A 24,523-nucleotide genomic window follows, 5' to 3' on the forward strand; every position below is an offset into this window, starting at 1 on the left:
AACATTGTGCTAAGGCCATCATTCTGTTAGGGCAAGTATTCTGCCTTGGCAGATTCAATGATCCCCCTTCTCCTTCCCCTGTGTGCTATTCTGGGGATTCTCTCAATACCCTCCCCAAGCCAAAAGGGGAGCATGGCAGGAGGAAAGCCCCATTACACAAGAAAGTCTGTGCACAGGGTTTCTGCTGGCAGGTCTCATTAATTGAATCCTGCCCTTCATTGAACTTCCAGATAAATTTTAAGCACAAGGCAGAGGTGTTTTATTCTCCCAGGCATTTGGACAGTGCTAATGGCCCAGCTTTTGGTCATTTATTTTTGGCGGTTCTTTCTTATGTGGGTGTTGTGGTTATTTTATGTAATCGGGTAATTTTCATAGATGAACACTTAGTATGTTTGTTTTGTTTTAATGAATTTTTATTGCATATTGTCCATGTAAATTGGTTCAAAACTCATTTGCCAGTGGACTGGAGGACATTCAGTGAATAAATTGACTTCTCCCACTCAACTGGATGGGCAGGGCCTTTCAAGTCTTTTTCCTCCTCTGACAGGGAGAGAAGCCTGTTCAGGGCAATCCAGTCAGATGGGCAGGGTACACATAATAAATTTATTGTTGTTAGGATGGATGGGTCTTTTTCTCCTCTGGGAAGAATCTCAGTATTTTAGCTAATATGCAGTCAATGTCTTCCAGTTGACTCTTCACCAGAAATTCCTAAGACTAATATCTGGTTATTTGTGGGAAATGTTACATAAACTTAATAAATCTAATCAAAAGTATTTCTCACCATTTTAAACTGAAATAGAACTTATCAAGAATGGAGACAAAAGAACAGGCCTCAGTCCTAATAGAGAGACTTGAGGATGTCCCCTCACACACACACCCAAGTTAATATCACGACATGACATCCACCTGAGGAGTTTGGCAAGTTCAGTACCCAACCCAGAATGCTGCCATGTTGAATCAAATTCCACCAACCTGGCTCCCTCACCCAGCATGGGGATGAAAAGAAGGCTTCCCAACTGCAGGGGGTACCCTTATACATAGAATCAAAATTCTCCTCATATTTAAGACACATTCTACATTTTCATTTCTTCCAGTAATTAAGACCATAACCCTAAACACACCTAAGAGTAAGCTCCAATGAACTGACTTCTGAGTGACTATGCCTATTCTAGTGTAAGAGTAAATTTCCATGTTTTTACATATATTAGACATACGCCAATCCTATATTGTTTTATATTCAACCATTCGAAACACAAAGTTTTAAATCTGAAGATCCATTTTATACTTACCTAAACAGCCTGCTTAAAATAATAATAAATCAATTTTGTCAATGTCCAAGTATAACCATGTTTAACTACAGAATAAATGTACATCAAATGCAATTTTGCATATGGCACATGGCATGCTATGTTTATGGTGTAATTTAAAAATACCAAGACCCAAAAGAGCAGCACCACTGCTTTGTAGGTTTTAATTGAATGTGCTTAGTAAGTTGCATTGATCTCAGAAGCAAACCAATTTAAAACTAGCTTCATATTAAAACTAGAAATAGATATATTTTACTCTAAAAGGGCAGCTTTTTTTCATGAACTTTTGAGTGTGAGAGAGCTGAAACCAATGTTACACTTTTTGCCGCAATATTCATTTTGTTTCATAAAGTAGTCTTGTTATCAGGGTTGAGTAGTGTTTAAAAGTTTCAGAAAATGGGACCAAATTAAGTACTTCCCATAGCAGTGGTTCTCAAAGTGTGAGGCAGACCTCTTGGTGAGGTGCAAGTGAGGTTTCCAACTTCATCATAAGGCATTTTTTGTGGATTTTTAGTTATTTTAGTGTCCTGTATTAGGACCCTCCCCTCTGATTTTTGAAAGCTGGCAACAATCAGACATTTATTTTAAAAACTTCTTTATGCTGTTTTCTTCATTTAAGGAGAGGCTTACTTGGCACAGTTTGAGAACCCTTACTCTACAAGGCCATAGCATACCAAGCTAAATAAGGTGCTTTATGTCAAGAATATGCTACAGAAAGCAAGAATGAAACTATGGCATGTCTGCCTATATATGCAGGCAGGTGATTTCAATGCAAGTGCAGATGTATGAAGCAAAATTGTTCATACATCTTTTTTGCTACAACTCATGGAGAACAAATAATGGATGGAAATAACAAAATACTAGTAAAGAGTCAGGTACCTTTTACCCTGATGGTTGATCCTGCTTGTGAGAAAGAGACAGACATCAAAGGGAAAATATTAGGAAGAAATCCACGGTAAAATGCTTCAAAAGTGACCCAGCACTATGTCTGTCCAATTATTTGAGTGTTAGATGTTACTTTGATAACACATACATGCAGAAACACTCTACTGTACTAATTGGATTTGCTATGATATAAAGCAGGGAAACTAATCTTGTTCAGGCTGAGGGCTGCATTGACCCACAGTCAACCCTCCGGGGGCTGCTTGTCAAACTGGGGGCAGCCAAAGTGTAAAATGCTTTCCCGTCTGTTATTTTGCATTAATTTTAAAGCTTTTATTATTCATTACTAAATTTTTTTTTATAAAATGGACAACTTTGTGGGAGGCAAAGCACATCATCATAGTGGGCGACATATGAGAGCAGTTGTTAAAAAGCTAAAAAGTGTCAATATGAGAGCAGTCAATAAAAAGTAAAAACTGTTGACCTTGAGGGGTGCAAATTTGGAGGTCTTGTGGGTACAAAAAACCTGTAGGGTAGCCACTGCTGATATCAATAGTCCTTCACTTTGGCTTTGATTTTACAAAGAAAGCTGCCTCAGCTGGCAAGCTATGTTTGAGTCAATGATACCCAACAAGCATTTTGCATATTTAAAATATATTGCCTTTGGGCAGTAGTCTAGTAACTCATCCCGTCAGCACAAGGATTACTTCTAGTGCAACAGAACTACGCCCTCTCCTGTGTGTGCATTGCCATGCCCTCTCCTAATCTGCTCTAGACGGCTGGGGAACCCCTAGAACAGATTTGGGCGGTTCACAGGGTGAGGAGGTGGGAAGTTCAGCTGCGCAAGGATTTCCTTGTACTGAAGGAACTACTTAGTGCTATATTGAATACAACCCTTAGTGATCAAGTGACTATTCATACGACTGGGGCGGCTGCATTTTAAACCCGCTCCAGATGACATTTAGTCATGCTGCTATGTGAGAGCGAGATAATCATATAAGTGACTAGCATGTTCAAAGGACTGCATGGATTGGTTTTTGATTTTACAGATTTAAAAGCAGGTTGAGGACATTAGGCTGTACTGGCTTCAAAGACTCAAAAGCTCTCTTTCCGAAGCAAATCATTACTAAGAGATTGCATTTTGACACATTCTGTTAAACTTTTCTATGTCTGATTGCCAGTGGATAAACTAGTAATACTGTTCTAGCACTGCTCTAAATACCTCTTATATATTCATACCAGGTTATTTGGGGAAAGTGTATAGAGGACTGTGTTTAACTGCTTTCTAACTTCACCAAGAAAATGGATGCTCAGCATTAGACATCTTTTCTAATATTTTGCAGGTTTTTTTGACCCAATTTATAAGACTTAGAAGCAGCAACAGTGGAAAGGATAGTTACCAACTTACCAACAGTGGAAAGGATAGTTAAGTCAGTTTGAATATAAGTGTGACCATATTAATATATTGTTAGTAAGCTAGTCCAGTTGAAACTTGGCCATAATACATGCTAAACTCTACCCATGTCTTAAGACATCTGTTTACCACCTAGGCTGTGATATAGCAGCTGCCTACAAGAATAATATCCATCTCAGCCATGTCTTATCACTTATGGAGTGGCCTCCCAGAGGTTTGCCTACTTTAATGTCTTTTAGACAATCCCCAACCACAGCTCTGCTAACTGGAGTGTGTTAGGATGGGGTGGAAGTGCCTCTTTGCCAGCAGAGGTGGGGGTAATTTTGGGCTAGTGGCACCTAGAAACTCTATGGGCCTATGATTAGGGATGTTCCAAGGGCAGGTTTGAGCTGGTCTAGAATCTGCTGGCTCCAAGATTGCTCTGTTCTCCCCAATGGTCCCAGGACCTAAGTGAACTTGTACTGTCTATGCCTTCTAATTATTTGAGCTCTGCAATTTGTTCATTTCTTAGATTATGAGTATTTATGACTTATCAACCAAAAGCTATACAAATTTACTTCCTATGTCATGAAACACACGCACACACACGACTGTGCCCAATAACTATCGGTCCTTTGTTCTGGGAAGTTCTGGATACTTATAGTCGTTTACATGCTGACATTAGAAAGTAAGAACCTTTAAGTTCAGTAGCCTATGCTCCCAAGTATGTCCTAGTCATCAAGGAAGACCTTGCATAGGTACAGATGCAAAGAAAAACACTTTCATTTTGCACTTGTCTCCTCCCATTTCAATTCTAACCAGATATATAATTGTGTAGTGCAACAGACATGTGGACTGCATTACAACAAGCCTTTCAATTATTCTCCTAAGGAACATAAAAGCCTTCTTTAGCTGCTAATCAACATGTTTTGTTACAGGAACCAAATAGTTTGTACATAAAAAACGTAAATAAAAAATGGGAAACATGATTTAAACCAGTCTCTCTATATGATGAATCCATTCCTAATTAATTGTGTTTTTTATGAAACTAAGTTTGTAAATCCTATGCAGACATGCTTAGGAGTAAGCCTCACTGTACAGTAGGATTTGTTACTGAGTATGTATAGAACTGTGCTGGCTGAGATTCCTTAACACACTAACTTGCATGTAAGTCCCAATAAATTCAGTAGGACTTAATTTCAAAAATATCATAAAATCATTGAATTGGAAGGTATCTCCCAGGCTCATCTAGTCCAACCCCCCTGCAATGCAGGAATCTCAACACACAGTTCTCCATCCCCATACTAGACCCTGCTTAGCTTTGCAAATGTGCTAGCAGTTTTATTGCTGCACCAATATAAACAGATCTGCAAGTGCCTCAAAGTAAAAGCGTATCACACTAACTAGACCCCCACCTTCAAATTTCAAACATCTGTATGAATTTTAACAACCACAAAGAGGAAAGCTAATATTCACAGCACTATTTTTTAATAGTTGGTTTAATATGTTTCATTTGTGTTTTCTTCTCCATAGTTTCTAATAGCTCTATAAAGTTGACTTGCGTCTAACACGGGGATTATGTTCTCGGGATGGCGCATAAATCTGAACTCGTGTATAGTCGAACTGCTTCCACATGAACAATTTTACATTCCAGAGCCGGCACACCAAACAGGTCTTGTCCCACAAGCAAGACAGAGAGCTTACCAAGCTTAGGGAGATTCTTGCAATATTTTGCTTACTGGGCTCAGGGATTTGTGTACCAAGCTCAGGGAGGCTCTCACGAGATTTCATGGGAACTCGGAGGACACTATGAGATCTTGCAAGAGCCTTCCAGAACCTGGTGAGCAAGTCTGAGAGCTTAAAGGCTCTTTCTGTGCCAAGAAAACAAAAGGAGCTTTTAAGCTCTCCACCTTCTGTGTGTTTAATTTATGTGATTTCAACTGGACAGCACATGTAAAACGTGTTTAGGTTGTGAGTCGACTGCACTATATATTTAAATGTAAAAGTTATCAGCATGTGAATGCTGCTGTTAAAGTGTACTTGTGCACTAAAAATAAAGTATTAAAAATAATTGCATACATACTTGTTTCTGTGAAGGGACGGGTTCAGAAGGCAAGCTTTGGGATGATTTGCTACGAGGGGGAGGCTGCGGTGGTGCTTCCAGGTTTTGTGGAGAAGCTGTCTGAGATGTTACTGTCATAGGTACAAGAGGTTCCTGCATTTTTAGGACGGGGGGCTGCTGAGTGGTGGAATGAACAGGAATGGCAGCCTGTGGCTTAAGTGGTTCAGGAAGCAGAGGGGATCCTGCAAATACACAGAAAGTGTTTTTTAATGGAATTAGATTTTCTCAGTTAACACAAAGTTCTCTTGACAGTGGTCAGCGTCTCAACCCTTGGATGGCATCCCATAGGAAGAATGATTATCTGTATATATGGAACTGCACATACCAAAACATGTAAGAGTAACCCCAGTTCAGGAAAACTGCCAGGGGCCTGGATTAAAAGAGCTGCTCATTCAAGAACTTACACTAATTTGGATCTTTGCCCCCTTTGAACAGCCAAGCCCTCTGATATCACAATCTGCTTTTGAAATTCACATCAGTTTCAAAAGCAGTTTGTCATGAAGGGAACTGCTCTTTGAGAACATCAGATCTAAAGTCTCATTGGGCTCACAGAACTCATGTCACAGATATTTAGGTTCTGAGCAGAGATAAAGTCTTCACACATTAAGGAAGTAGGAGGTGCATACATTTGAATACAGCATATATATCTGGTATTTCCCATGAGGTTAAGAACCATTCATGTCTTTGATCACACACTATGTAGCCATGCCACAGCAGGGGTGAGAACTACTATCTTTAGCTGTAATAAACATCTCCAAAGTAGTTAGCAACAAATTTTCCTGAGGTTGCTCATCAATCTAGTTCATTCTCTTTATTTCATTCTATACCTCTGAAATACTTGTGTACCCATGGGTAAAGGATCTGTAATTATTTCCATTCATATGGATAAGCAGATTCTCTTGCAGTATTTTAAAAACAGAAGTACTGCACAGAAGTGGCTACAAAAATTCTAAAATCTTCTCTGCATAGCAGACCTATAGTTTACAAAATTCGTTTAAGTGCATGACTGAGACTTTATTCCATTAGCAACCTTGAACCACCTATGTTATGTGCTGGTAAGAAACTCACATTATTTCTGAAAGAGATGTGAACAGGACACTGTCACAGAACCAATTCTGGGAAAGTGGGAAGAGTAGACTGTAATATATAGGTCTCGCCACTAAACCGCACGATAACGACATTAAAGCAAAAACAAACAATTTACCTCTTGGTGATTCTGCTGGCTTGGGTTGAACTTCAGGTGTTTGTCTCCCCACAGGGGGACGGGCGTGGCTTAGTGGTGCACTGATGACTCCAGCTCGGGGAGGAATAGTCTGAAATGCATTAGGTGCAGAGATTCAATATGGTTACAATTTGGAAACCCTAACAATTGCCTGTGAATGGAAGTTCAGTTCACTTCAGATTGCAATGACTGTGCAATCAAGGTCAAATATTTTAATAGCTTAATATTTAGGGAAATGGGAAAAGCTAAATCCTGAAATCTTAGTGCTGGGATTCAAATTAAATAACACAGATCCTAGAAGTCTTATAGGGAAAATGAGGATTCCTTGGCTAGCATCACTAAATACGAACAATTATTTCAAAAGATTGCACGATAAAGTTTCATCGCATTCTCTTCTACAAACTTTGAAGTTAATAAACCCAAACACAGGATCACAATATCACAACCACATCACAAGCTCTGATTGCCTACCGGTCTAGTTCCTATGCTTGTAGGTCCAGCTGGAGATGGTGAATGACTCTGAGCTGCAGAAACAGAAAGAAGTCACCAATTTACAATATATTTCAAAATCCAGATTCTCTGTAATTAAGTATTTAACCTCAATATATAGTACCTATGTCTCTTCTTTGTGGCCCAGGGCTTTTTTGAGCTTTGTAATAAGAACAAAAATAAACAAATAAATCAGTTTATACTAGTGAATATTTAGGTTTACAAATATGTGATTTTATATTTAGATGAGAAAGTTGCAGACATCCTAATTCAAATGTTTACATTACTGTACCTATCTGTACAGTGGTGCCTCGCAAGACAAAATTAATTCGTTCCGCGAGTCTCTTCGTCTAGCGGTTTTTTCGTCTTGCGAAGCAACCCTATTAGCGGCTTAGCGCTATTAGCGGTTTAGCGGCTATTAGCGACTATTAGCGGCTATTAAAGGCTTAAGGGATTAGCGGATTAGCTGCTAAAAGGCTATTAGCGGTTTAGCGGCTTAGAAAAAGGGGGTGGGGAGCGGAAAAAATATCAAGACTCGCAAGACATTTTCGTCTTGCGAAGCAAGCCCATAGGGAAATTTGTCCTGCGAAGCGCATTGAAAAACGGAAAACCCTTTCGTCTAGCGGGTTTTCTGTCTTGCGAGGCATTCGTCTTGCGGGGTACCACTGTATTTTTAACATTATATTTTGATAGTCTTTAATGGCATAACAATTGCATGCTTTATTCCATCAGCATAGCATGATGCTAGAAGAATGAAATGCTCCTAATTGTTAGGAATCCTCTATGAATGATCACCTTAGATGCACTGTAACTGATTTACAGAATTGTTTATTAATGGTTCCAGTAAAAAGCAAATTGACTCCAAATTAGGCTGAATATCTCCAGTGCTTACAAGGAGACTAATCTGACAGTTCAATGCTTAATCTAAACCATAGTTATGTGGTTTTCACTTTCTCAACAAAAACTAGTACATTTTCAGAAGAAATATGCCTAAAGCATATTCACATTTGCCTGACTATTGACTCAATAGAAGTTTTGATCTCACACAATTTAGCACTTGCAATTTAGTGCTTTCTTTAAAAAAAACACAAATTTGACGTCATTTGTCATGACTGAATTATTATCTCAATAAGTTAACACCGAAAATTATAAAGTACAAATAGGAACCCTCAGGCAAGAAAGTCAGGACAGCTGTGCACGAATATTTGCATATACAGTTGACAGGAGGAAAATTCATTACCTTCTTCTCTCCTGGCTACACCAGGACTGGGAGGAGCACCAAGACCTTATCAGAGAAAAGCAGAAAAGCAGTATATCGGCCATGCAGCAGGGCAAGGAAATGTAAGAAAAAACAGAATTGCAAGGCTTTTGTTCTGAATAAAGTGATCAACTCAAACAGTATATTGCTGCGATTTGAGGGGGAAACAAGCAAGCATGAAGTTCACATTTAGAAATATTAAAGAGCTTTCATTTTATTTTTCATTGATAGGATCATATTTAAATCATAAACAAGATAAAAAAAAAAGGTTTAAGAACTTGTGTTTCTTTGTCAGGACCCTAACTGTGAACTAAATTTCAGTATGCCTTTCCCCACTTTCCACAGGGATGTGAACCTGGCACCATATGTTACTAGGCACCAGGCAAAAACTACTTTTTTCACCCAGGCTTTTGGAACAAACCAGTGTACCTCCTCCTGTCCTCCACACATAATCTCAGTTACAGGTTTGTTCACATTTGCAATTCATATTTAATCAGGCATATTACTACGATTTTAGCACCATCTTTAACATTTCAAAGCCATAGGTAACTTTACTACTTTTAGGAAAATAAAAGCATTCTAAAACTAAAACTGTGTCATAAAGCCTTTGTTAAAAACAAAGAATGATATCCAACTCACTCTTACTCAGAGTAGCTCCATTTCAAGTCCAATGATTTAAATGGAGCTTCTGTGAATATGAATGACTAAGACTGGATATCAACAAAAGTGTTAACAAAGAAATATATTATAAATTAACACAAAATATTTTGCCCACTATTGAAGTCATATTTGAACACAAACATTACCTCCAAATTCTTTTCTAGCAGGGGCAGGACTTTTACCTCCTTAAGGGTAAGAAGCAGATGCAGCAATAAATAAAAAGTATGAATTGAAAGAGAAGCATGAGACAAAGGAAATCAAGAATCAGGAACAATAAATGCACTGTTTGTAATTATATAGTCTTCGAGACCTTCATACTCAAAGTTATAGACAGAGAGCTAGAAAAGCATCAATAGGGCAGCAGTGGCTGTATTCAGCAGGCTAAAGCATAGTTTAACATGATAAGAACAAATGTAGATGAGCCTTGGGGTCATGCACTCCCCCCTCCCTTCCTCCAGTGGGTGACAAGGAAAGAAACAGCTTGGAAGTTTTTGCTTCTGTTTTTCCTTAAGTGCAGGCTATTGTGCCATCCAAACTGGCAAAGCTGTGTTAATGGTAACTGGTTTGTTTGAAACCATGGGTTATAAAGTTATTTCAAACAAACCATAGTTACCATTAACCATGGTTTTGTCAGTTCAGAAGGCACAGCAAGCCGTGGTTATGTACAAACAGAAGACAAAGCTCCCCAAACCCTCTACACAGTCACAACAAAGCTATTCTTAATTTAAGCTAATTTATCACCAACAATAGAAGAACTTTCTTCAGGTATTATTTTCACATTTTACCGGCTTACCTGCTGGTGGAGGTGGTCTCTGTGGTGGAGCAGGGCGAGCGGGAGGTGCTCCAGGGCGAGGTGGAGGCAGGCGTTTGGGTTCCAAACTTTGGGTAGACTCTTTTTGTTGGGCAATTGGTTGAAAATCTATTGGGGAACCTGGCGACAGTAATTTATATACAGTAATTTATATAAAATAAAACATTCTTACGCCTAGTTATATAACAACTATTTTTTCACATTACATTATTCAAAGTAGCTCAGCACACAAATCCTGTTATTTCTTTTAGGAAAGGAAGTACCATCTCCTCAGGCAAGTATAAAGCTCACACTTCCTTGTATGTAAAACTTGTTTTCAGTAGTACTGTTAATACTTGTAGTATTTAATATAAATTGCTAAAAAGCATTTCCTTGAAGTTTGCACACTCTGTATGACTGTAATATGGAATAGTACATCATTATATTAGTGTTGTTTATTTCAGCCAAAAATAATCTCCCAGAGCAGGTTACCATAGCAATAAGATGGTTATTGCCCTCAGACTCACAAAGTTCTTGAAGACCTTTGTTTCAACAATCTTTGGTACTTTGTATTTGAATATCCATATACATGCATCTAACTGAATGTACAAATAAGTACACACACATATGGACAGGATATTGGTAAGATGTGGCAATACCTTGAGAAGATGTAGGTGGTCCAGGAGTCTTGTTAGGTGCTCTGCTTGGTCTTGATGGAAGAGCTGGAGGTGGCCCATCTGATAATGTAGGTGACTGACAAGGGCTTGAACGAGGGGAAGAGGCAGGTGAGGCTCCAAGACCAGAACCTCCTGCTAGCTGGAGATGCTGTGGAAGAATTTCTTCTACTTCAGCACTATAATCATCAACATCACCTTGAAACAAAGTAAAATATTATTAAGTAAACAGAACTACAAATCTGTCAAGTTGTACCGCAATTAATACAGCAAATACTGTAGAGCTTTTTTAAAAAAGCTACTAGAGCTGCTACCACTTTCCTACAAAATATCAATAATCAAACTTTTATAATGTAAGATTATGCATAACGGATGAAACCTAGTTAGAATATAGATTTAAGTTTGAGTTCAACAAACCTTCCATATCATCATAGTCTGCTGAAACCTCCACATCTTCACAAAGTAAAGTGGAACTGGTTGATGAAGGCAAGGCAATATTCACTCTCTCCAGACTCATCTCTTCCTCCAAGCTCTTAATCCAATCTGGGTTTTTCAAATTAATATTGATTGTCCTCCCAAGAAGCTGAATTTCAAACAAATCAGAGAATAATTAATATAATTATTGATTATGGTTTGTGCAACTACTTAAAAAAAGCCTACAAATATAAGTCATAATTCTAATTCTAACAGTGAAAACAGAAGTAAGATTCTTCCTCATGATATAATGGGAGGCTGAATTTGCTCAGCCTGAAACTCATCCACAGGTTAAGTTTGTGCATTAAATAATTAACAACAGAACAGACCTGTGAGAATGTGTTGAATGTTAAAAGGCATAGAGTTAAGAAAATATATTATAAACTCATCTTGTTTCTGAAAAGTTTTGCATTGACTGCCAAAGATGTAACTTGCTTGACAGCAACTTTTTATGGAGGACACATAACATGCTGCTGCTCAAGCATACCTATGTAAAAAAACATGTTTTTCAATCCTCTGTTGACAGCCCTCACTTCAATCCAGGGTGAGGGGAAAAAAATCTATGGTCTAAAGGATCAGGAAGTTGGTCAGACAATGAGTCAAGTAATTTAATCTATGGTGTGTCCATTAAAAACAGGTATCAGTTGGAAACACACACACAAAAGGAAATTGGAGAAAAATGGGAGGGAATTAGCCTGGCTGACCTGTTGGAGGTGAGCATTAGGAGGGAGGGGAGTCATGAAGGTACAAACATTCTCCTCCATGCAAACTATATTTTCCCACTTCAGCTATATAGAAATAAAGCACTATTCAAAGCTGAAAGTCCTGAACTTGAGGCTTCTAGCACTATGTAACACAGCAGGGTGGGAAAGGAAATGATGGTCCTCTGCAAGCTCCACAAAGCACTACAAATGCTTTTGCTTCAGGTTGCCTGATTATTATTATTTTTAAAAAATATATTAGCCAGACAGTTTACTGATTATTTGTATTGTTTTAATGATATTTTATGTTTCAGCATTGTAAACCACCCTAATATTTTATGATATGGTGATACAGAATTCCTTTTATAAATATATATATATGTAGAGAGAGAGGGGGGAAATAAGTAAAAGATCACAATATGCATAAAACACTGTGACATAGCAGAATACATATAAAAATGCTTATTACCTCAATGCCATTCATGTTAAGAACATTTAAAGCAGAGCTCCCTTCCAAGAATGTCACCCACATTTTGTCTTCTACAAATCTGTGAAATATAGCCAATGTTAAAATGACAAATCATAAAGCAAACATTCATACTCCTGTCACTGAGCACCCACCTTGCCTCCAAGTTTCTACTGTGGTCTCAAAGACAAAGATTGGTAAGAGACAATTATCTAGTACAGGGTGCCTTTGCAGGACTGCCCACCATACCCTACTGACATGCACAAAACTGTATCATGGTCCTGTGTGTCTTGGGCTAAGAAGTTTGCTAATTAAAAGCTCAAGTTCATTTATCCTGATACAATCAGGGTAACATTTTGCTGTTCTTGAAGGTCCTGACCCTCCAACTAGCACCAAAAAACCCCAACTAGAGTCAAGTAACCCTTTATTCAAAAAGTCACCATTGCCTTCCCTTTGGTTCACTTACAAATCCTCCTTACGTTAACCATGCTGCTTCTATCCCCCCCCCCCCCGCTAAGACTACAACTCTTCTTGGGATGTCTGAATGGAACATTATTCACTTGTCATGAATGTTCCTTTTGGTTTGGGTGCAGGAAGCATCTAGTATGGCTTAACACCTGGTATTCCCCAGGACAGGTCACGTTACCTAACTTTGTAGACTAGGCCTCATTCAGAGGCTCCTCCTCAGTTCTGGCCAGTGGCCAAGCTGAAGAATAGAGTACACCTAAGAGTCTGACCTTATGAGAAGGCAAAAAGGGAAAGTGGTATCCGCTAGCACATGTTGGAACACAGTTTGGGCTATGGCCAAAATGAGTACCAGAGTCAGGTTAGGTTAGGTGAGGACTGAATGCCTCCTACAAACACCAGAAGGAACTTGCATTGCAAGTGACCAACATTCTCTTCCCTGTTTGTTGTGAAGGAGACAACGAAGATAAGACATACCCAAGCTGTCCTCTACAAAAATGTCCTTGATATGAAGTTGCTCTAACCTTATGAGTATAACTTCACCATAAGTTGCAAACTTTTGAAGAAGTTCATCAATCAAGCCATCATCAAAATAGTTCTCTTCTGTTGAAGACCCTTTGATAGAGACCATTATAGTACCATCAGGTGGTCCCTGCACTGCAATCACTTCCTTGTAAATTTTGTGTCGTTCCTCTGCATCAACTTCAAAGATATCTATATCAATCAACCCAACAACAGGCCTGCAAAAACACAAATAAAGGATGCACATCAATGGCTGAGGAGCATCAAAAAATAGATTTTTAAAATATTAGAAGGTATTACAAAAGGCCAACTTCAAACCTATGATCAGATGTTTTCAGCTCTGCCCTTCCATAATACAACAAAGTTCCAGGACTCCATGTGTAAATATGTTTACTTTCATCGTGAAAACTGGAATTAAGAAGATCCATGTCTTCCGCTACAAAAGTCATATAAGAAATTATATGAATATGCTATAATAGTCAGAATATAAACAAACAAAGGGGAGAAGAAGCCTGTGAGAAGGGGAGATTTATATTTCATTTTATAATCAAATAAAGGTCACCTCTTCAAATGAGAAGAAAATCTGTATGTTTCCCATAACTGCTTGCTAGGAGAATATTGGGCCTTTGCTTTTGCTTCTTTAAGAAAGACCACACAAGTCTACACATGGGCTGCAGCAAGTATGAAGAGTGAATATGTGAAAAGTGAATAATTTGTACTTCAGACTTGGCATTTATATAGCTCGTTTCAAGTGTTCAAAGTACTTTATATACCTTTCATTAATTTGGGCAAGCATATCCATGTACAAAAGGGTGAAATGGCCATGAATTCTGCAGAAAATCAGTATTTTGTGAATGGCTAGCTACTATAGCCCATATCCTAATAAATGAACAACTTAATTATTTCAATATTAAATAAAAACTTGAATGTTTAAAAATCATACTACTGTCCTATCAAAAGTTGTTTTATCACTTTGCACCGGTTAATATTCAATACTATTATCTGACCTGATCGGTCAAAAGGCCATTTTCTTCTCCTCCACAGCACACGGTCTGTCCAGGCTGGTGTACGGCATTTTTCACTGGTATCATAGTCATCCGAAAATAAGTCATATTTGTATGTAGGAGCAAAGGCTATTTTTCCCTCTATAAAGCCTCTAAATATCTGTAGAAAATTGAATAAAACTTTAGCTGTATACAGGCTTGTAAGGAACACATATGGTAAGTCTGCAGCAACTTTATAATATGGCCCCAACAGCTAAAGCTTCTAACAAGTTAGTCAAAAGACCACACACAGAGAACGCATTACAGCAGACCAATATGATGGCTATATAGATCCACTACAATTGATCTCAGCTTTCCTGGTGAAAGACACTCTAGTCCACTTTTACAATGTGGATCCCTAATATTGTGACTAATCCAGAAGCAAAACAGTGCTACAAAATGTTGTGTAACTAGGGAGACTGCAACCTATGAATTAAAGCAGTTCCTACAAACCTCATCTTCTATGGGATACAAAGCCCTAGCTCTGAATGAACTGTCTGGGCTGTACCTGCTTAGAACTTACAAGACAATGTTTTTCCCTACAAAAAAAAAATTCCCTCCAAAGAACAAGCATGTCAGAGAGAAGAGTTGTGACCTAGCCTTTTCAATGATCTGCTACGTGTTCTATGCACATCAGATTACTTGGTGAGAGGATTCTGAACGAAACTAGACATGGCAGGGCAGTCAGATGTGCCACTCTACATACGGAGCAGAGTGGTGGCAGTGATGTGTGAGTGCATTAATGCACTTCAAAAAGGTAATGGAAGCTCAACCTGCCTCCAGCCAGGAACCATGTCAAAATGAAGGTTGTCAAGTTCTATATCAGGTTCTACATCAGAACAAACACCTCACTAAAGGAAACCTGAGATGTTACCTGTCCAGCATTTTTCTGATTAACAAGTTGATCGCCTGCAATGAGAGCATCCCAATTTTGTTGCCGAATTAGTTCCTTTACTTCCTCATTAGGAAGATCTATGCGGTAATTGAAATCACCACACCAGAATACATAGTCATGGGAAAACAGCATTCTTCCCTGAAAAAGGGGGGGGGGGGAGAAAAATGACACCTGTATTTACAGCTTTGTAAAAATAAATAAAATCCATATTTTGTCAGTCTTTACTTAAAAAGCCATAGTTGCTATTGTTATTTACGTTTTAATACCCCCTAAGAGTTCATCATAATCCCATCATTTCTCCTCAGCATAAACCTTTGAGACAAGCAGGCTAAAAGAGACTGACATGCAGTATTGTCCTGTTACACAGTGCCTTTTATGAAGGGGAGCATTAATAAGAATGTTCATTCTTTAAACTCTAGTAAAGTTATTATGCGATGACTCAGACTGCCTCATCAAGTTGTAAGGATGAGTGCAATCATGGGCTGCAAACACACTACCCACAAAAATGAGTTTGAAATTTATCAAATTAATGTGAAGAGTTTATACTATAGACTTGCATCTGGAAATTTAAAATGTTATCTCTATCATAACGCCGTCACCATAAAGATGAAGTATATTGTGCTAACGTCATAAAAATGATGACTCTTAACTGTTGATCTCACAGAGGTAACAACATAGAGGTAAAACATAATGGAAAGAAATTAAATACAACTATGGAAAAGAAGTGGATAAAGGTACATATTGGGAGTAAGTATGTTTTTTAGGTATAGGCTCCCTTCCAACTCTACAATTCTATTTAAATGAGAGACTGAATTATTCCTTACCATTGGGAAGCTCAGTTTTCGACATATTTCCATGAAATCCTCATTTCTCTCTTTGACTTGTGACTGTCCTGCAGCAAAGTGACTGCATACAAAGCAAAGGCTGGAAGTATGAAACAGCATTCGAATTGCTACTGCACCCTTATTACCAGTAGCTCCTCCCATGCCAGTCTTTACAGTATCAACGGCAACATCCCTAAGAATGAAATGTAAAATAAGTTCATTTGAGTATTCAAAATCTTGGCAAGAGCTTCTACCAGCTTCAATTATTTTTAAAACAATTTAATTTTTGAAGATTAAATTATGCTGCTTTGCCTGCACGTGCCTATGTTTGTTATTTGTGGCAGCTGGAAGAAAGCAAATTATTACCCATTTTATGCATAATTCTTATTTTTCAGACAGGAAGTTGGTGAACTGGCATGGAAACAAATGAGCATAATTCAACAGTCGTGCAATGTACTATCAAGGGATACTGGCACTGAAGCCTTCTGCCAATTTACCATGGCAATCTGGCAAGTTTAGACTTCTGCAACTGCAAAGATTAACCAGGTTCCTACATCAGCTTCAAACCCCATATGTTTCAATTAATTCCTGCCAGGATCTTTTGCAATGGAACCAGAATAGCAAAGGGCATGTCTCTATCTGTAACACCAGCCATTGTTTATTAGCGTTTTCAGATTATAGTCAAACAAGACAGTGCTTCTCCTGCCGCTAGCAAATGACTTCTGTTATTTTAAAGCAGATATTAAACATGAACAAATCCATTCTCAAAGAAACATTTGCTTTTGACTATTATTAATTACTACTACTACTACTACTATTAATGTCTATACTGCATTATATTTTAAAGAAAATATAGTTTCTTATGTTCCTAAGTAAGACGGTTGGTCCATCTAGCCTAGTACGGTCTGCAGTGACTGACAGCAGTTCTACAAGGTTTTAGGTTAACATCACTTGTTTCACTTTAAATGACCTGAAATATGTTTCAGCATGTCAATTTACTCACCTGATAAATGGTGCATGTTGAGGTCTGATGAATACAAAAAGGCAAACACCCACCAACTGTTCTGAAGCCAGCAGAACATATTTGCAATCCCTGGAGATGGTCTTTTGCAATTCAGCAGCCCATAATTTTTGATTTGTTGTACTGCCAGTGTGGGAAAAAGAAAAGTTTTTACAGCATGCAAGTGCTCACAAACTTTGCCAAAGAGAACAAAGAGACTGCTCTTGTGTGTGTGCTACAATGAATACCAGATAATGTTAAAACAAAAACAAAAAAATTAAAACTATATAGCAAGGGCAACTTGCAAGAACATTTTATCCAAATTGGAAATGAAACTGAGATTCAGCAGAGACTTGAAGGATTTTTTTTTAAAAAAAAATGCTGTTCTCATTTCCTGCTGAGCAATAGAAGGAACAGGAACACACATTGAAACCTCCCACACTCAAGCTAGAATCAAATTGTAACACCAATTCCTTGGATAGCTCAGTTGGTAGAGCATGAGATTCAGTTGGTAGAGTAGGGTTGTGGGTTCAAGCCCCGCACTGCATTGCATGGGGATGGGACTCTAAATCTACCAGAGTACAAGCTTTGCACTGGAAAATGCTCACTCATGCCTCTGCAGCCTTATAGTACAGTAGGAATAAATATATTCCTTTTAAAAATACTTTAAAAAAGGAGGGCTGTTTAGTTGAAGTCTGGTTCACAAAATAACCTTTTCTCATTTGACTTACTACTTTGGAGCCAGCACAAACCAATGTAGGGCTGCAATTCATAAGAAAGCATTCATAATGCTAAGTTAAACATTGCTTTTTAAAATAGTTTTGTGTCTCTCCCCCTCCCCAGCAGTGGCGTAGCGTGGGTTGTCAGCACCCGAGGCAAGGCAAGTAATTTGCGCCCCCCCCCCCCGCTGCACTGTCCCTCCCCCAGATAGTCCCTCGCTCTCTCTCCGCACCGCACCACACGCCTGGCACCCTCCCCTCCACAGTGGGCGGCGACCCGGCGGCTCGGATCGGATTCGCACAGCCAGCACTGCAGTGAGAGAGAGTGAGCGAGCCAGGTAGGGGCAGAGAGCTGCGAGTGCGAGTGCGCCCCCCCCAGATGTTGCGGCCGGCCCCCCCGCACCCCCCATGCTACGCCACTGCTCCCCAGGCCCCATTCCCACTTGGTATACTGCAAAATGTTCTGTGATGCTATTGGCAGTTTAAAAACTAGCTTGTGGTATGTTGCGTATGGGCTGCCAGTAGCAAAAAAGATTAAAGCCTTGCTAGACACCCAGACAAATCCTGTGTTCAAGCTTTGATGATTAGGTTTTGAAGTGTTTAGTACTGCAGTAAACTTTCACATAAATTTTGAAAGTTTGACAAAATCTGATTAATTTGCTTCTGTGGTTTCCATAACAGTGACACTTACCTTGCACTCACAATGTTTCCTGCATTTAGCTCTACCATTTCCTCAAATCCTATAGCAAAGATGTCAATCGGCTTACTCCGTCGATCTGAATTAACATATGAGGTTTAGGTAATTACTTCAGAAGGACAAAAATCAGAATGGCTAAAAATCCAACCCAAATTGATTAACATGGTAAGGACTCTCACCTTGGAATTCACTGATGCCAGCTACCTTTGGTGCATCTAAAAGCCAGTCAGTGAGAGTCTGGTTTCTAAAGGCAATGCTTCGAAACTGCTTTCCGCCATTGACGTTCCATGTTCCAACACAAATGCGAATTTTTTTGGGCTTTGAATACTTATAAAAATTCTCACACATGCTCTTCAGTATTTTTGCTGATGCTACAAAAGGAATATTAAGACTGATTTGCTTACACAGAAGTCAGCAAGTGACAGATAAGATTGTAAGCTTTACATTTTAAAAAGTTACTGATCAGGATAGCAATTTATTGAAAAGACATGCACTGCTCAGTTGACATAGTTCCATTTGTTTTTAAATGATAGTTCTCCTGATTATCCAATATTAAGTTTTGTGTATTTTGTATGTGTATATATATATATAGTATTTTTTTGCTGTAAATTGTTCTGCGATCTTCAGATGAAGGGCAGTATCTAAATTTAATAAATAATATGTTCTTCAAAACATTTAAAATTGGAATCCTTTTTATATTTCAGTTAGTTCTGTATAACAATAATCAATTCCCAACATGCTTTGCTCCATGTCTGAATTATTCTTTGAATAGATGGGATCAAATGGAGTAAATTTATTTTAACAGTAAGTTTTCAAATTAAGTTATCCATTGTATGTAATTAAACAGCCTATTAATCCAACTGTAATTATTTTAGGTTAAAATTGCTTGCACATGTACTGTGCTTCAAACATGCACTTCATCATTTATCAAAGCAATGTTATTGGGACAGTTCTCCTCCCACTTTCTTGAGGGGCAAATTGTGCCTTAACTTGTTTTTGAACGCTTAAGGGTTTACTTCAAGTATATATTGTATGAACCAAGTCTTCTAACAAACTGTAGAACACTGATGAGGAAACAGGTGGCAGCAGGGCTCTTTTAGCTTAACAATGATCAAACAGCTACTCTCTCTAGATTAATCCGTTCAAGTTACATTGGTAGAAACTACTATTGGTTGAATCCAGAGGAATGCATGCATAGCTAGGCTGGTAAAATATGGCTTTCCTTTCCCCTCCTCATCCCAATAGTCTTTCCAACCCCCTGCGAAGGTGCTCGCAAGAGTGCTTGCTAAATGGGAAGGAGTTTTCATGCGTGGATGGTGCCTCTGCCTGATATTCAGATATTCTGCCCCTTTCCTCTCATTCCCCTTCACCGCAACCCACACCATTCAGCAGACTCCCTCTAGGAGTGACAGCTTCCTAGTCCCTTGCGCAGGCTTTTCTCTGGATCAATCCCCAAATGTTTTCTCCATCTGCAGCCCATAAACCAGAATAAAGCCAAACTTCATAAATCAAGAAGCTAAAGCAAATGAGGAAAAAATACCAATAGAAGCAGCATGAACATCAGCTAGGTAGTTAACTCTGAATGCAGTAAGCTGGATCTTTGAGTTTTCTACTATGTCTATAAGTTTATCCCTTCTCTAATACAGAAAAACACATCAAGTCATTTCAGCGCTTTAATATTAACAAGAATGTTCATAGAAATAAAGCTAGCATATAGGCAAAGAGGATTTTGTCAAGATGTTCCTACACTGAACTGCTTCTCAGAGGGACTTCAGCTATTAAAATTGACAATGTTTTAGGGATAAGGCAGTATTTTTAATATAGCATGTAAAACTACTATGGTGTATTTTAGTAAACACAAGTTAACAGAATATGCAATAACCAGATCCCTTTTAAGGCATTTGAAAATTTTGCAGTTATGTTTCGTTAAAAAACAGCACACCACTTTCTGTTGTTCATGCCCTTTGACTGTACAATATTGTTATTCTATTAGTAGGATAAATATGCATAAGTGTATTTCAGTCAATTGGGCATAGTTTATTCTATTTGAAATTCATTTGCCTAAGGGAAATTCCCCCCCTACAATTTTTTCTTTGAAATGTTGTCTTGGTCAACAGCACTCAAGTTGTAATGGGAAAATAGGGCATTTCAGAGTTTCAAATATTATGCCAACTTGTTCAATTTTAAGATTTACTAGTGATCTTGTGGCCCTATGAGAAAGCTAGAAAGACCAACTATATGCCTGAGTGCAATAGCACAAGGAATCTTTTGAATACTGGCAACTCCGTTTTTTTCATGGGTTAAAGACACACCACATAAGTTACTTTTCAAAAATTCATACCCACAATAATGTATTTTTTATTTATTTCATCAAATCTATATACCACTGATTGCAAGAAAAAACCTCAAAGCGGTTTACAGAATGAATAAAGCAATAAAATTATCAATGGAAAGTTAAAACCAGTTGCTCAAAACAGACATTCAAAGCCAGCCTATGATTTGTTAAGTATCTGTGTAATACTGATAGTAAGTTTTTCAATCCATAACTGATTATGGTCTAACCTGCAGGTGATGTGGCACTCCAGATGATGTTGAGACTCCAACTCCCATCAGATCAAGCTGGAATTGCCAGCGGTTAAGGTTGATGGGACTTTTAGTCCAACAATATCTAGAACACCACAGGTTAGCCCCCACCCCCTTCCATTACATTAGATCATGGTGCCTGGTGGTCTAAAAATACTGTAATGTAAAGAAGCAAACTTCTAGATATCAATCTGTGCTGCCTCCACTCCTCTCAAGAGGGTGCGGGGAATAATGTGCCCAAAGCATCTGCAGAGCATGCCTCTCATCTTTATTGATTTCAGACATGCTGGCAGGGAAGATGTATGGGGAAGGACCATAGTTTTATGATAGGCATATGCTTTGCATGCAAAAGGTCCCTGGTTCAATCCCCAGCATCTCCAGTTAGGAATGGTGTCCTGGCTCACACCCTCAGATGAACTTTCAAGCTCAGGAAACCCCAAAAGTTTTTTTTCAAAAGAATTCTGAACACAACTTCTGCATCAGTATGGGAGGTAGGTTACAAAGCTCAAAAGGCACCTTGGCAGAAACTAGAATACATGGCTAGGCAAAAAGCAAAGACATCCCAATGCCACTTCCACTCTATTTTTAAAGTAGTGGGACCTGTCACTCATACAGTTCCCATCCCAGGTCAACATTTCTACTGTTCATGCCTGTGCTGACAAACCACACCTGGTCAAGTGTGTCCTTCACCCACCTCCCACGCCCTCCAACCAGATTCTTTGGATCTGTGTTGGAAAGCAACATACAAAGGAACATGCAAGGGACTTGTCTTCACTTACAAGCAACCATTTCTCAATGTCTTGCAACCCAATATTTCAAAGCTTTTTTCTGTGTTGCGAAAGGTCCCCTGTTCAAGCCTCAGCATCTGCATGTAGAGATGGGAAATACTCCTGTCCAAATATCTAAGATGCCACTGCCAATCAGTAAAGACAATACGGAGCTAGACCACCCAATGATTTAACTCAGGTGGAATCTGCATCCATGTTTAGGGGTAGGCATACCCCTGCATCCCCCCCCCCCCGAAAAAAAGCACTGTGCAGGACCATATGAAAACAGGGGGACCCTATTCTCTTTCTTCCTCCTCAAGGCTTGCAGAGAGGTCTGACCTGCCAGCAAACCACTCTATGAGTGCATAAGATGAAGAAGTGGCCTGCCACTTTTCAATTGAAGTGGCTTGTAGTGCATCTCACTGCCAACCAAATACATAAAAAAGATTCTCCTGTATGCATGTATTTCAGAATGAGAAAAAAAAATAGAGAAAGTTAACATGATAACATTTCATCCCAAATGGGTGCTATACTATACCTGATTGCAATGATTGCTCTGAAACTATGGATGCATTTGGAGAAAAGAAAAGAAATTAGTTGAGGTGTTATATGTTAACCAAGCAACAGTTTAAGTTTCCAGGACACTTTAGGAATCCTTTTATGTGTCAACTTTGAACAGTTAGATCACGTTGCTGCGGAATTACACCTCTCACTCTTAAACATCTAGACACTATGAAGCAGTTCCTAACTTTAGCTTCTCACGTATTATTCCATTACTTCACAATGACTTTGTAGTGCCACACGCCCCTGAAAAGTACTGCAAAATTTTGTTTACCGAGCTTTGCAAGTACCATTGAGACTCCCAAAACAGATTATCTAGATGCTCAAGCCTTAAAGTATAAGCATTTATTGTTATACATGTTCTTAAGATATTTAACAATGAATGCATAAAGTAATGCATATTATCTAATAAATCTGATTAGGAAAGTATTCATTCCTTTATCCTACTAGATTCTTCAATAGTAGTAATCCCAAATTGTTAGTTTAAAAAGAGCAGACTATTTATAAACAGATTGCTATTAAGATGACATTAATAATAGTTTTACTTGAACACAGAATGTATCAGGATGGATCCAAAAACTGCAAGAAGAAAGAAAATGGATGCTAGTGATGGCCCACAAGTGCTAGCAGAAAAAATTGTGCAGTGATGGAACAAGGAGGCTCTAAAGAAGTTCTCACCCTTCTGCAAGAGCCTGCGCAAAGGGAAGAAAGTCTTTGCATTTAGGTGCAGTTTTCTTACACAATGCAGCAGCACAAGATGTAAAACAACTCTGCAAGTGCAGAAGGGCAGCTTTGGATCCAACCACAGCATTATTAGTACTAATTGTTGCCATATAAATTAAGAACCTAGAAACACATACCACGTAAACTGCCGGTGGTTAAGAGAGCCCGTGCTTTGTCTGCTAAATCACTATTTAGGGTATTTCCCAACAACAAAACGTCAATAGCTTCCTGCTTTGAGCTATCAAAAAAATTATTTTGAATTGTTCTGGTCACTGAACGTGCACCATCCTTCAGCTTTCCAGCCTGTTAGGGAGGAATATGTATAAATATTTTATCAAGTTACTTACAGAACACTGGCAAATAGCATAGAGTTTTAGGCTGCAATCTACAAGCTGGTATTAAACCAATTTCATTTCTGTTTATGCTGCAGTAAAATTTCTTTTTTTGCAGGATGAGAATATAAACACAACCCAAGGAATTTTGCAGAGAATGGGAGGCGGACAGAAGTCACACAGAGCAGCCATGCAATACTTTGCCTTTACCCAAAATAGTGAGGTGTGTACAAGCACTGGACACATAAGAGGTATGTATATATTGCATGCAAATATATTTTAGAAATGTGCTTTAAAAATATCCAGTCCTTTTAAATGCTATATTTTTACAGGAATTGTCACTTCTGCTATGGAATGAGTAACAATCAAAGCACATATTGAGTGGCAATATACAGAGCTTTATTGACACATTAATGTGTATGGAAATACTATACACAAATCAATATGCTATGATAATATGTATATTATATGCATGTGTACTGGTACATATCCATATGCACAAAATAAAAATATACTAGCTGAATAAATTGAAATTGCATTTCTATCTACCTAATCATTACGTTTTAGAAATCAGGCTAGCTATGCTGTATGCTCAAAAATCTACTTTTGGCTGCTGTCTATTTTGCTGCTGATTTATATGTTACAAGTGCTGCATGTATATTTTGAAACTGAAGACTTCCAGCTCATGAGGACTGCTGCCTGCAATGAACGGGATTTGGGCTTGGGTTTTTCAAACAGTCCATCATGCCAAAGGACTTTTGCCACTGAAAGGAAATTTCAAAACCAGTTTGTGATATGGCATGGGGATATGTTCAATGTCAAATACTCTACTGAGCATGACAAGCCCTTAATCCTGTTTGAACTAGTTCTTTAGTTCACAGGCAGTATTTTTAAAAGAAAACCCACACATGTAATAACAAATTAACTCTATTTTAAAATGTCATTAGGTTCAGT

General features: G+C 38.5%; 1 protein-coding gene and 2 long non-coding RNA genes across 19 annotated transcripts in view; 1 reads left to right on the plus strand and 2 right to left on the minus strand.

The window, feature by feature from the left end:
- The window catches only part of LOC310676630, a 34,916-nt gene that overhangs the window by 5,923 nt on the left and 4,470 nt on the right, over positions 1-24,523 (plus strand). Inside the window, exon 4 of one of the 2 annotated variants that reach the window (XR_014510648.1) lies at positions 23,688-23,820. This is a non-coding gene — a long non-coding RNA (uncharacterized lncRNA). Of the gene's footprint in view, positions 1-16,582; positions 16,961-23,687; positions 23,821-24,523 lie in introns of those variants that run through there. The other variant, XR_014510649.1, reaches the window with a different exon arrangement.
- SYNJ1 (synaptojanin 1) overlaps positions 1-24,523 on the minus strand; it is a 46,862-nt gene that overhangs the window by 3,397 nt on the left and 18,942 nt on the right. For 2 of the 16 annotated variants that reach the window (XM_083438579.1, XM_083438566.1), the window contains exons 12-31: positions 23,375-23,540; positions 18,783-18,974; positions 18,598-18,682; positions 17,191-17,331; positions 16,188-16,380; positions 15,343-15,501; positions 14,433-14,589; positions 13,744-13,861; positions 13,428-13,643; positions 12,442-12,520; positions 11,215-11,380; positions 10,783-10,995; positions 10,127-10,264; positions 9,480-9,518; positions 8,656-8,700; positions 7,540-7,575; positions 7,398-7,450; positions 6,909-7,017; positions 5,666-5,886; positions 2,187-2,207 (exon numbers count right to left, since the gene is read on the minus strand). In XM_083438579.1, coding sequence (XP_083294705.1) covers positions 2,190-2,207; positions 5,666-5,886; positions 6,909-7,017; positions 7,398-7,450; positions 7,540-7,575; positions 8,656-8,700; positions 9,480-9,518; positions 10,127-10,264; positions 10,783-10,995; positions 11,215-11,380; positions 12,442-12,520; positions 13,428-13,643; positions 13,744-13,861; positions 14,433-14,589; positions 15,343-15,501; positions 16,188-16,380; positions 17,191-17,331; positions 18,598-18,682; positions 18,783-18,974; positions 23,375-23,540 — 2,544 coding nt within the window. In that variant the 3' untranslated portion in view covers positions 2,187-2,189. Of the gene's footprint in view, positions 1-2,186; positions 2,211-5,665; positions 5,887-6,908; positions 7,018-7,397; positions 7,451-7,539; positions 7,576-8,655; positions 8,701-9,479; positions 9,519-10,126; positions 10,265-10,782; positions 10,996-11,214; positions 11,381-12,441; positions 12,521-13,427; positions 13,644-13,743; positions 13,862-14,432; positions 14,590-15,342; positions 15,502-16,187; positions 16,381-17,190; positions 17,332-18,597; positions 18,683-18,782; positions 18,975-22,491; positions 22,516-23,374; positions 23,541-24,523 lie in introns of all 16 variants that reach the window. The other 14 variants (XM_083438564.1, XM_083438573.1, XM_083438572.1 and 11 more) reach the window with 9 other exon arrangements.
- Positions 2,654-5,610, minus strand: LOC310676636. The gene is made up of 2 exons (XR_014510656.1): positions 5,389-5,610; positions 2,654-4,159 (listed from the first exon to the last, which is right to left on the minus strand). It is a non-coding gene; the product is annotated as an uncharacterized lncRNA (long non-coding RNA).

This window comes from Podarcis tiliguerta (assembly GCF_965153285.1).
Source record: "Podarcis tiliguerta genome assembly, chromosome: 4".
Taxonomy (NCBI): Eukaryota; Metazoa; Chordata; class Lepidosauria; order Squamata; family Lacertidae; genus Podarcis; species Podarcis tiliguerta.